Consider the following 13644-nt stretch of genomic DNA (forward strand, 5'->3'; position numbering starts at 1 on the left):
ATTAATTGGTAATTAACACAGCTCAACTGGCTTTGGAGCGTAGCTGTGAGCTGTTATGTACTTCATAGTGATTTGCTGCTTCTGGGAAAAGAGTCATCTGGCGAAACAAGAGTTTAAGAGTTCCAGTTCTTGATTGATTATACAAACCCTGGAGGATTAAGGTGCAGAAAGGGTCTTCACTTTCCACCAGCCCTGAATAAGAGAGACGTGGGCTATTTGTAGTTTGTTAACAATAGAGTTTATTCATTTAAAGAGACAACGGTCATCTTGCTTACCTTTTGGCACTTCACACACACACACATATATCCTCCAAGAGCAAGGTCTCATTCAGCACTGCTAGAATGTCCATCCCTTTCTGCTATCATAATCATTACAAGCAATAAATACTGTACAAGGAGACAACTGAAAAGCAGTGGAAAAACTTGGGACGAGTGAACCAGCCATGAAGTAGGAACATGGCCCAATCCTCCAATCCACAGAACCACATCAAAAACATTCACTCCTCTTTGGAAAACAAGGCAGTGTGCAGTTCCCAAAAGACCCTTCCCCACCTCCACCCCCACCCCACCCAGCGAGGAATCTCAAAATGCCACGGGAAAGAGTGGTTCCTAGCCAAGCTAGAACAAAGATTCTTCTGGGGTTTTCCTTCTCCATGTGTCCTTGCCCTGATAGAAAATACCTGGATGCCCCTTTTCTCCTAGGTTCACCCACAGAATGCCCAGGGAGACTGCAAAGTTCCCTGGGTCCTGACTGATGGAGCTAATGACACATAACTAAAATGCGCATCATTCGGGGCTGCGTCATCCATTTCAAAATGAACTAAACTGCCCAGCAATATTATATCTGAATAATGTTGGTCACAAACACATGTACTTTGAAATAAAGTGCTTTCATCTAAATTCAGATAAAGGAGATCTCGTTAATGCCATTTTTGTTGAACTAACAATATCTTTATACAACAGTGTGCTGATATAGCAATAAAATTATGTGGCAGGGACAATATACAATACTTTTTTTCTTTTCTTTTTAATATAGCTTAAATAGAAATCGCCAGACAGAATCTTAGTTACATGGTATAAAAATAAACCCTTGTTCCTTGGTATATACTCGCCCAAATGAGACCGCAACACTTTCTGGGAGTCTAAGGTGCTTGTGAAAACAGTGGCATTTGATACGCTAGTGGTAGAGAGCTCAAACTCCGACAGGCATCTGTGACTCATACATGCTCCACCCACCCAATGGTGAAAGCTAAGGCTTTCCCCATTGTTATCTAGTCTCACTGTTGCTCTTTGAGCAGTCCTCCTAGAAATCACTTCCCCTTTATGTGAGAGAGAGAGAAGGGATTGAGGGGTGAGAGCTATTTTGCAAGCCTTCAAATTCCACCCACTTTGGCTCCACGCGCTGCCGGCTCAAGCTATGCCTACCTTTGGTTGTGGGACACATTTTGCCAGTGGGTCAACAGTCTTGTCACTTGGCTATTCTTTGCCTGTGAGCAATTCAAGATCAACATTTATTGACAACGGACCCCGCTATATCAGATGCAAGCAGGGCCGTGATAGCGAATAGCAATCTTTTAGGAGTGACATGGAAGAAGGCTCTGGAAGTACAAAAATCAGTAAGCAGCGGACTGCAGCCTTCATTTTGGCTTCACCAGCAACTTTCAGCATTCATCTGCCTGCACTTGCTGTTGTTCCCAGAGCATTCAAATTTATTTCATTATGCTTCTTCTTCCTAAACACTTATTTTCTCTGCCAGCACACTTTTTGGTTTTATTAGCACAATTTTCTAAACACAACAGCCTGAGCTGAGAGAAGACGCCACAAAAAAGGGCTGCAGCAGGAGGGGGACGTGACCTGTGGCCCTAAGAAGTAGTCCTGGACCTAGTTTCAGGGCAAAAATATGGGTAAAGAGGGTGGCAGAGAGAGAAAGAAAGGAGGTAGCCCTACCTACCTATGACTCTGGGTCCCACGTGCTGTTGGAATGTGGCCCCTGGCAGACTACTTCTGCCTGGGAATGTGGTCCCCAACAGAAAAGCTCACCTAATCCTGGGATAGAGAATGACAGCATCTGATGGTAGCAACTTACAAGGTAGAGCCATAAACAAGCCAAGCCACTGAATGCAGCAAAATGCACCAGTTTAAGATTCTGTTTGGAGACAGAAGCAGAAGATAGAAGCAAGCAATGGAATAGGACAAAACTCCCTAGCACCTTCGTTATTTCCAGGATCACAGGTACATTTTTCACTCAGGAAGTCCACATAAGACAGCAGACCTACTGATTCCTAATGCAGTTACTAGGTGCCATAGCAGAACCATCCCAGTCCAACAGCCCATGTCAGTCCTGAGCAATAAACGTGAGCTTTAAGGGAGAAAGAGAGGCTTTTTAAAAGGAGATACTCTAAAAAGAAAGAAGGGTCTTGCTGCAATGCCCAAGCTGACCTACTGCTCTCCCCCAACAGTCTTTTCAGTGGTCCAAACATCTTGAGATCATGGCTTGTCCATCATGGAGTCTGCCAGACATGTTGTGCCGCCAGGAACACACAACAAAATTTGCTGGAATGCCTATAAGGCCAATCATCACTTAAAGGGGACTAAAGGCCGTAAGATGAAGTTCCATAAACTTAAGACATCACTAATAAAACCGGTAGAAGAAGGGACAGCACACAAGCCTCCGATTTCTGGCTGTGCATGTCCTGTGAAAGAAGATGGTTCTGGACTCTGGATCATTGTCCAACAAAAGGCTCCTGTCCTTGGAGTCAGCGGCCAAGTCCACTTTCACATGATACATTTTAAGCACTAGGCTACCACTATAAATAATCACAGCTCCTCCCCAATAATTGTGGGAGCTCTGTGATGGGAATAGGCTTCTCCTACAACTCTCAGCATCCTGAATGAATTACAGCTCCCATAATTCTTTGAGGGAAGCCACAACTTTTAAAAATGGTAACAGTGGTTTAAAAGTATGGCATGAATGTGGCCTCGGCTCAAAAGAACCTTGGTATAAAGGTCAAGGCAGCAATCTTACTTGATTGCAAACCAATTAGAGTTATTGCTATTGACTTCAGCAGGAACAAGAGATGTGTTCCCAAGTTGGCAAACAACTTACAAAGAATCAGAGAAGGGTGAACGTTGTCATAGGAATCTGCATGACAGATAATGCAGAAGCTACATTATAATACAGAATCTTGAAAATATGACCTTTAATATTAAAAGAGAAGAGAAACATCCTAGTTCTCAAAGTACAGAGAAAAGATTAGGAGCGCCTAGGCAGACTTTTTGGCTACCAGAGAGTAATAAAATAGTGGCTACCATGCTCTGCATGCAAATGTGGAAGTTGGTACTGAGTACAAAATTTAGTATCCTAAAATTTTAAGTTTTTTTTTTTAAAAATAAAAAAAGGAACACCTTTCCAGCTGATGCCTGGCAAAATTTCACAATATGGAAGAGAAAACAAGGGATTCAGTCTGATGGCTCTTTGCCCTTCCTCAAAAATAGGAAAAGTAGACTAAATTGTGCAAGACAAATATGCAAGTTTGCACAACTACTTTGCACAGAATTGTGGGCTTGCTTTATTTAAAGCTCTAGAGCACCAATAGCTCTAGGACTAATCCCTTCACTCACTACCCAGCTGTCACCCACTGTATCAAGAGGCAAACCTGTCCCTTTACTGCCAATGATAAAGGAACTAGACCAAAAGTTAAAATCCCAAAACAAAACAGAAACATGAAATTTGGAAAGTTGGATCTTTCCATCACAAGTTGAGAAACCAAACAGCAATGTGAGAAATCCATGACTGGGTTGTTCCAACCAATCCTCTGCCAAACATCAGATCCAAAACTCAGAATGAAGTTCTATATCAGGGGTGGCTAGATGTGGCTGAACTTCCATCATCCCTGACTACTGGCTGTGCTGCCTGGAGCTCCAGATGTTGCAGGTGGTGTCCAACAACTGGAAAGAATCGTGTTGGCTACCTCTGGTATATGAAATGGAAATGGTTGGGCTGGAAGACATGGGCTTTGTTCTTTCCTATGCTATTGACTGAGGTTGCTCAGAACTGCAACTTTTCCCAGGACACCTGGCTTAGGATTCAGCTATTGAGTCTTGTCAGCAGAAGCCTTGAACAAGGACTTCACCCTGCCCCCAATTCTCCTCCCCCTGCCCCTGATATTGGTTCAGGTTTCTTTTTGGGGGAAACTCCGGGAACTGTGCTCAGGATTGTCTTGTCTTGAAAGCCAAAATGCTTATGTTGGCAGAATGATCAGAAGGGCAAGATGTTCAGTTCCTCCCCTGGAGTCTTATAAATGTGTTGGGCTTAGTTTTCTGCTCTGTCGCTGGCCTGAAGAGAAGAATAAGTTTTAAAACATTTGCTTGCTTCCTTATCAGACTTGCTGGGTAGAAATGAGATCCAGATTGTTCTATCAACCCAGCAAGCAGGTTGGCTTCGTCTGCCACTCATCCACTTTAGGGGATGCGTTTTCACAATACATCCCATAACTTACATTCCAAAGCACCTACACACAACCCAGCACCCCTCCATCCCAGTTTCTCCCAAACTGTGTGGAACGTCATTCTTTCTCTTGCCCCAGGACTACATCAAGACAACAGACGCTTGAAGCCAGATCTGTCACTCTCAATATGTCCAACTAAGTTTCCCTTTTAGCTAAAAACAGAATTTAGGTGTATTGAGTCATCCACCTTGAGACTGCTTACAGACTCTATGCAAAACCTTCAAGCACCTGATTACAGTTTTAAGTCATAAGATCTCCCAGTCTGCCTTTGTGCGACAGCTTGTGTGCAGTATAAAACGAGTCACAATGGGCCTTTTGAAAGACACCTCCCCCCCTTTCCTCTGGCTCTTCCCATCCCTATAATCCCTCAGGATGGCCTTCTGGTACAGCCCTTTGGGCCAATGGTGGCAGCTTTTGGGTAACGAGGAAGTCAGGATAGAAACTGGAGGCCTCTATGTAGAAGACAGGGCAGAAGCCACTGTAGAGTTTGCACTAAGGTTTCCTACAGACTACCTGGTTACCAAGGGAATGCAAAACAAGCAGTGGCTCTGTAGCCATTCTGAAGCGGAGGCCTTTGTTGACATAAAAGCTGAGGGGAGGAGAGAGAAGAAAAGAGGCCCTGTTATACTCCCTAGTCGCGCGGGAGACCAAAAATGTCCTGCTCTCCACGTCTTTTGGTTTTCCCCCCTGCGTTAATACTCCCTGGCCTCCTGTAACTGAGAGAGGTATTCTTCCTCTGGGGGGTTGTCAGCACACCGCTGCCCATTATTCGGAGGCCGCACGGCGTGGTACCTGCTCCAGTCGCCTTTGCAGAGGATCCAGGGCAGCATATCGACCTTGTAGTGCAACTCGGGGGAGAACTCGGTGCTGATGAGGTTGGGGGCCCCGGCCCCCTTGCCCCGCGTGATCAGCCTGGCGCTCTCGTCGTAGCAGCAGTGCTGCGCAGCCAGCGTGGTGCTGTCCAGGGAGAGCATGGAGCGCAGGCAGAAGCGGGCCGTGGGCTTGTAGATGTCCAGCCGCTCCTTGGGCCCGCTGGCATCTCGCCAGCGGAAGCTCTTGCCCTGCCGCTCGTCCCGCAGGTTGACGGCGCTGTAGACGGCTTCCAGCGGGTAGGAGCAGGGGCAGCTGGGCAGGTCTGACAGCACTTTGCTCAGGTATTTGTTGAGGAAGTCGCTCTTGCAATTGAGCCACTTCTCACAGCTGTCCACATCTGGGGAAAGGGGGAAGAGAGAAATGGCCGTCAGACATAATGATAATGATAATGATAATAATAATAATAATAATAATAATAATAATAATAATAATTTATTATTTATACCCCACCCATCTGGCTGAGTTTCCCCAGCCACTCTGGGCAGCTTCCAATCGTGTGTTAAAAGCAATACAGCATTAAATATTAAAAACTTCCCTAAACAGGGCTGCCTTCAGATGTCCTTTAAAGAGAAGAGAACTGCTTATTTCCTTCACATCTGAATGGAGAGCGTTCCACAGGGAAGATGCCACTACCAAGAAGGCCTTCTGCCTGGTTCCCTGTAACCTCACTTCTCGCAACGAGGGAACCGCCAGAAGGCCCTCGGCACTGGATCTCAGTGTCTGGGCTGAACGATGGGGGTGGAGAAGCTCCTTCAGGTATACAGGACCGAGGCCATTTAGGGCTTTAAAGGTCAGCACCAACACTTTGAATTGTGCTTGGAAACATAGGTAAAGGTAAAGGTACCCCTGCCCGTACGGGCCAGTCTTGACAGACTCTAGGGTTGTGCGTCCATCTCACTTAAGAGGCCGGGGGCCAGCGCTGTCCGGAGACACTTCCGGGTCACGTGGCCAGCGTGACATCGCTGCTCTGGCGAGCCAGAGCCGCACACGGAAACACCGTTTACCTTCCCGCTAGTAAGCGGTCCCTATTTATCTACTTGCACCCGGGGGTGCTTTCGAACTGCTAGGTTGGCAGGTGCTGGGACCGAGCAACGGGAGCGCACCCTGCCGCGGGGATTCAAACCGCCGACCTTTCGATTGGCAAGCCCTAGGCGCTGAGGCTTTTACCCACAGCGCCACCCGCGTCCCTGCTTGGAAACATACTGGGAGCCAATGCAGATCTCTCAGGACTGGTGTTATGTGGTCCCGGCGGCCACTCCCAGTCACCAGTCTAGCTGCTGCATTCTGGATTAACTGCAGTTTCTGGGTCACCTTCAAAGGTAGCCCCACGTAGAGCGCATTGCAGTAGTCCAAGCAGGAGATAACTAGAGCATGCACCACTCTGGCAAGACAGTCCAATATGCCATTGACAGCTTATCTTGGGTGGTAGTAAATCAGGAGCAGGGAATCACAGGCCCAGTGGCTGAATGTGACCCTCTAGGCCAGAGTTTCCCAAATGTGGCCCTCCAGCTACTGTTGGACTACAGCTCCCATCATCCCTAGCTACCAGGAGCAGCGGTCAGGGATGATGGGAACTGTAGTCCAAAAAACATCTGGAGATCCAAGTTGGGGAGCCCTATTCTATGCTTCCCTGTCCCCTTGGGACTCTTCCCAAGTCACATGCCTCACTGGCCCCCGCTATGTGCCCTCAGCTTGAGCTATTTTGCTGGACGGGAATGTGTCCCTGAATTGGGGCAATGCCTCTTGCTTGGATGGGTGCAGGATGGAGCAATGTGGGGGTGTGCATAAACCTCTGGAATGTAACCTACTGCACAAAGGGAAGAGACATATCCATTGTCCTGGCCACTTTTGGCAATATCCACACCCACCTCTGCTTTGGGACATGTGCAGCAGTGGAAAACAGCCCCTGGAAGGAGGCAATGCGTTTCTCAGGCTGAAAAAGGTTCCCCATAGCAATGTCCTCCCTGACCCGCCTCCCAGCCCTCATTCCAGACAGATCCTTTAAATGAGAGGTGGGGGTCCACAGTCTCTCTAATGGCTCTGCCCCTTTGAGCTTGGAAAAGGCAGCCCAGGGAGAGAAGCCGTGTGCTTTCGAAATGTGGCCTTAACCTGGGAAGGAAAAGGTGCCCCCTCTGCCTAGGCAGGAACAAGTGAACATTTCAAAAGTGCAGGCTGTGTGTGACAGAGAGAGAGAGAGAGAGAGAGAGAGAGAGAGAAAGTGAGCGAGAGAATACAGGTGTGTGCATAAGAAAGTGACTCGCTTAGCTCCTTGTGCAATTTCTTAGCGTAGCCGTGCTCATTTGGAATTTACTGACCTGAGTTTAGGATCTCTGTGGCATTCTCAGCTTCAAATGGTGTCTCTTCTGTGGCAAGAGACAACTCCCCATCTGCTCCTTGAGGGAAGCACAGAAGCAAAAGGGTCAGGGGGGAACCACATGCCACTTAAAAGGTGTTACAGGAGCTGGGCTTCAATCCCCAACTCTGTATATATTTCCTGTCCACAACTCCCAGGCCAAAATGTGACACAGATAGACACAGACACAGACCCAGACACACAGACACACACACACACACACACACACACACACACAGGCCTAAAGTTTGCTTTTGACACACAACACTCTGAGTGGGATTTCAGTTGATGGCCTTTATATATCAAATGTGTCAGAGAAAAGAAAGGAGTTACTGAGTTGATTATCAGGATGGGGAAAAATAGCAGCCTGCCTATAGCAGGCATAGGCAAACTTGGCCCTCCAGATGTTTTGGGACCACAATTCCCATCATCCCTGACTACTGGTCCTATTAGCTAGTGATCATGGGAGTTGTAGTCCCAAAACATCTGGAGGGCTGAGTTTGCCTATGCTGCACTATAGTCTGAAAGCAAGAATGGATAACCTGTGGCCGTTTCAGTTATTGCTGAACAACAACTCCCATCATGCCTGACTGTGAATGCTGGCTGGGGCTGATGGGACCTGAAGTCCAACAATATTTGGAGAACCATCATTACTCTGAAACCAATTCCTCATGGAGAGGGACATCCCTTTCCACAAAGTTCTTCAGCAGTGAAATATACTTGGAGTCGAGAGTAGGACCAATCAGACTGCTGCATTCTGAATCCTATTGTTCTAGGACCAGTCAGACTGCTACATTCTGAATCCTATTGTTCTAGGACCAATCAGACTGCTGCATTCTGAATCCTATTGTTCTAGGACCAATCAGACTGCTGCATTTTGGATCCTATTCAAGTCAGTACAGTGGTGCCCCGCAAGACGAATGCCTCGCAAGACGGAAAACCCGCAAGACTCAAGGGTTTTCCGTCTGCAGAGGCGCTTCGCAAGACGAATTTCCCTATGGGCTTGCTTCGCAAGACGAAAAATGACGAAAAAAATCGATTTTTTTTTTTTTTTTGCTCCAAAACCCCTTATTCTGAATTGCTAAGCTGCTAAAAGCATTTTAGCAGCAAAACCGCTAATCCCCCCCCCCCCAGAAAAGCTGTTTTTAGCCCTTTTTTAGCCAATAGCGCTAATAGCGCTACTCCGTCAATGGGCTTGCTTCGCAAGACGAAAAAACCGCAAGACGAAAAGACTCCCGGAACGGATTCTTTTCGTCTTGCGAGGCACCACTGTACATAATAAGCAGCATTTGCATTTCGTGCAAGCAATGTAAAATAAGAGACAGGGTTGCACATAACCAGTGATTTCGGCGACAGTACTCACCAGTACAGAGTACCTGCACCTCTTTTATTGCTGCTGACAGCAGCCATTTTATGCTGGCAGCCGCAGCACTTTTATCAACACATGAGAGCAATGTACACTGTACAACAATTGTCTTGTTTGAGAAACGCCTTCTATTTGTGCAGCAAAACTTCCTTTCCCTCTCCTCTCCCCACACTCCCCCAATCTGCTCCAGAGGGCTGGAGGGACCCCATGAGCAGCTTTAAGGTACAGGCCACAGAGCAGGGAAGGAGGGAAAAGGCGCTTCTTTGCACAAGTGGAAATCATTGCACAAATGGAACATACAAGCACGAGGAGAAGAGTGGTGTTCTCAGCACCTGAGATGTCAGAATGGAAATGACCTTTTGCCAGAGAGTCAGACCACTAGCATCCCTATTGGAAACTCACCCCAGTCCTCTTGGGAAGTTTGAAAAGGGATCCTCTCAAAATAGTGGGGTCACTCTCTTTACAGATGAGAAAGCTGCAGTTAACTGCAGGAGCTTTGAAGAGGGAACAAGAGGCAGGCAAGAAAACAAGGCAGAGGTGGAAGGAGAAAAGGCATACCAGGACAACGGTGCAGGTCACAGGTCCTCGACTCCGTCGCAGTGCATGCGTAGCCACAAGACCGGGTTCTTTTCTGGTTGCCAGTGCCACAGGTTACAGTGCACGGAGACCAAGGGCTCCACTCCTCTTCATCTTCATAGTCTGGAGAGCGTAAGAAAAAGGTCTCTCTCACACACATTTCTCCCCTATCACCCAGCAGCCTAGATCTCTCACCCAAACCTATATTGTGCAGCTAGAAATCCAGAAGAGGAGATTCGCATGCGCCACCTCACCTGCTTTTCCTGCCAGGCACTCCGCCCCACTTTTAAATGAAAGCTGTGATTCCCAGAATTTTGCACATTGGTCTAGTTTTGGCCATACAGTGCCTAAAATTTCAAGGGTGGCTCAAGATCTTTTGGGCCTGATTTGCAGTCACTTCATAGGTTATATTTTCCATTTCATGTTGCAAAATGCACGCACATTATGCAATATGGAGGGCAGAGCAAAAGTGTTTTTCCAATATACACAATTGTCACATTGATGTATCTACAATGGAAAAAGGGGACATGCAAATCTTCCTCCTCTCTCTCTCTCTGTCTGCATAACGAGTTAATATCACCTAAAGCAGACCTTGCCCACCAACTTCACAAATGGATTTAAATTAGGAATTCTCAAGCATATGTACAGGAGAGAAAGCACAAATATGGAAGGATGCTTATTGGGATTGCTGGAATAATGCAGGCATTTCAGTTGGATACATCCCAGATTTCCCCATAACAAATCAGCTGGACCACTCATCTTAACTGGAGAGGAACAGAGGAGATAATGAACTGAAAAGACCCTCTTGCTCTCTCCTGAAAATGCTCTCCTGCCCCTTAACAGTCAATGAGTTAACGCAGCTCTGTAGACCTACCAAGGGCAGGAAAGGGAGCCTCACCGTAATTATACTTCTCTTTGAAGATCCAGTTTTTCTGATGGGGCCACCGCTGGTCCCAGTCACCTCCCACTCCACTCAGCACCGTTTCTTCCTCATCATACTCTGAAGTGTAGTCATCCTCCTCCTCCTCTTCGTCATCGTCGTCTTCTTCCCCCCTGCTCCTTATGTCCAAATTTTCCCCTTCCTCCCCTTCCTCCATGGGGTCCGTGTACTCCCAGAAAAGTGGCCAGAAGAGGTCTTTGTGGGACAGCCACTCAGAGGAGGTCAGAGACCAGTCATTGCTAGTTTCCTTTAGCAAGTCCATCTCCATCTCAGCCTGAGGATCATCCACCACCTCAATGGTCACCTGCAAGTAATGGCACTGGGTAAGAGGGTTTATGGGGCACCACCACTAAAGCACTGTGGGGTTCTTTTAAGAGCAATAGTACATCCTACATTCATGTATTTGCCCATTCAAGCTTTTACCACTTCTCTCTCAGTTTAGTGTTGACCAAGACACTCACTCAATGTCCAATAATTCTCCATGGAGCCCCATTATCAATCCAGTTAGGTCATGTCCCAAACCCTGCTTGCAAAACTGCTTTTCTATTTAAGTGCATATAATAAGCCACTAAGGATACTAAAGAAAGCTGTTTTCAAAAGTCACGCACTGCATGGCACAAATGTCTGTGACCATTTAACAGGGCAGGGGAGGGCAAAGTGGAAGTAGTTCTACCACTATAAGCAAGAGTATATGCATGCTTACTCAGAAGTAAGTCACACGTAAGCTCTGTAGAGCCACATCAAAAGTAAGTGTGCTTAGGCCTGCAGCGCAAGATGAAGTTACAATTTTACAATAGGATCGTAGCGACTTTGCAAAGTACTGAACAAGACAAAGAAGCATCTTGTGCTCATGGAGATTATGTAGAAAATTTGCAGTCATACCTAACAATGCTACTTAGTGTGTGAAGGGGTTAAGGACTATAGAGTTCTAAATTACTAGAGTAGGCTCTATGATGTCACATCCCCTCTTCTCCAAGGAGGAAGGAAGGCCTGTTTCTGTTCCTTTTTCTCTCTGCCACGCTGCACGGGTATGGTTCAAATTTACTCTGTCACGTATATGTATCTGAGGCTGCTCTTGTTGTATATTCCTCAACTAAGAATATTTACCTGCATTTTATCGTTTTTACTAAGGAAAATGCAAGTCTTGAGACCTAGTAACTGTAAGTAAATCATTTTTAAACTTACCTTGCAGTCTGTTTTATTGAAAAAGGGGGGGGGGAGGGTCAGCTGCCTTAAGGAGCTGGAATGCCCGAAGGAGTGTCTCCACCCGCATCGCTCAGCCCGGACATTGAGGTCCTCATCCAAGGTTCTTCAGCTGGTTCCCTCACTGCGAGAAGCGAAGTTACAGGGAACCAGGCAGAGGGCCTTCTCAGTAGTGCCACCCTCCTTGTGGAATGCCCTCCCACCAGATATCAGTAAGATAAAGAATTACGCAACTTTTAGAAGACATCTGAAGGCAGTCCTGTATTGGGAGGTTTTAAACACTTGATGTTTTTATTATGTTTTTAGATATGCTGTAAGCTGCCCGAGTGGCTGGGTAAATCCAGCCAGATGGGCAGGGTGTAAATAAAATAACAATAAAATAATAGTTGTTGTTATTATATTAATTGATTGATTAAAAAGAAGATAAAAAAACCTATTCCTATGCTTCAGTTAAATCTGCCTTACAATGAGATTTAAACTCTGCTATTGGGGCTCTCTATGCACAAGCCCTGCGTTTCAAAAAGAAGTACAAGCCATTTTTCTTTGTGTTAAACCAATGGTGTTTGTTGCTCTGCCAAACCACACCCACTGGTGTGAATGAAATTTAGTGTGACATGGCAGTATATCGATTGAAAGGCGACTGTTCCATAATGCAACAGGTAACGCAGTACAAAAGAAGCATTAGAAACTGGGAAAGAAGTGCGAGCATTATAGCTAGGAAAACTAACGCAATAATCCTCATGTCTGAAGGCACCTCTTTGGATTATAGTCTTTTTTGCACCAAACCCCTGAGACATGGGCATGCAGAAAGGCATTCTTGGCAGCTGTTCTGCAACTATGGAATCTCCCTCCCTCCCTCTTCTGTCCACGCTCCAGGAGTCCAAGTCAAGACCAACTACCCCAAAGCATGGGTCGGTTCTAAGTGAACTACAGATGGTGCCACTTTTTGTTTGTTTGTTTGTTCCGAGCCTAATCAATACAGCCCTAAGCCCATTGGCCTACCTGTATATTTGGATTCTGGGCACTCAGGTCCACGTTGGCTAAGCCTGGCAGGTTCTTCAAGTCCAGCACAAAGGGCGTGCTCTCCTCCTGGGTGGCGCCACCTGTCTGGAGCGATGCCAACTGATTCCTTGCAGCATGTTGCAGTGGCCAACGGCGTTTCTGCCTGTGTGGCATGGCCCGTCCATTTCGCCTCAGGTTCCGGACCTTGTTAGACTGCGGCATTTCGTCTTCTTTGATTGAAGCCGTGTCGGACGAAGTAGAGATCTGGCAACAAGAGGCAGCGAGGGAAGCATCATCAGAACCACTCTCCGTTGCCTCATGAAAACTGAGATCTAGCTGCTTTCTTTTTCTCACACCAGGGGCAAGATAAGAGTGGGCACTAGGCATGTCAGCAACTTGCCCCATTGGATTAATGAGCTGTGAATGGGCCAGAATACGGGTCTGAGATATCAAACACACCATAGTTAAGCATACACATTCCTATACTTTGGGCTTACTATGAACACCTACAGATAATTATGCTGGTGCATCTCATCTGGTTTTTGATCAGTCCTTCATGGCTCAGACTACATTATCCCTGTGCTTTTTTTCTTCTAACTTTCAAGGACCACCCCATTTAAGCTTAGTTTACTTGCTACACACAAGCGAATGAGTTTGATCTGAGCGCCCCCCCCCCCCGCTGGCCCAGCTATTTTTCAATCTGTTCTTCCCAACTTCCCCTGTTACAGCAGGAGTGTGGAATCTCCTCCAATCTTTCAGATGCTGCTGGACTTCAGCCCCAACCAGCATGGGCAGTGATCAGGGATGGTGGGAGTTGTAATCCA

General features: G+C 46.7%; 1 protein-coding gene across 3 annotated transcripts in view; it reads right to left on the reverse strand.

The window, feature by feature from the left end:
- Positions 1–215: 215 nt before the first annotated feature.
- ISM2 (isthmin 2) overlaps positions 216–13644 on the reverse strand; it is a 29431-nt gene continuing 16002 nt past the window's right edge. For all 3 annotated transcript variants that reach the window (XM_083448450.1, XM_083448451.1, XM_083448452.1), the window contains 5 exons: positions 12821–13084; positions 10574–10919; positions 9658–9798; positions 7696–7773; positions 216–5717 (listed from right to left, as the gene is read on the reverse strand). In XM_083448450.1, coding sequence (XP_083304576.1) covers positions 5200–5717; positions 7696–7773; positions 9658–9798; positions 10574–10919; positions 12821–13084 — 1347 coding nt within the window. In that variant the 3' untranslated portion in view covers positions 216–5199. The remainder of the gene's footprint in view (positions 5718–7695; positions 7774–9657; positions 9799–10573; positions 10920–12820; positions 13085–13644) is intronic.

This window comes from Podarcis tiliguerta (genome assembly GCF_965153285.1).
Source record: "Podarcis tiliguerta genome assembly, chromosome: 1".
In the NCBI taxonomy this organism is placed as follows: Eukaryota; Metazoa; Chordata; class Lepidosauria; order Squamata; family Lacertidae; genus Podarcis; species Podarcis tiliguerta.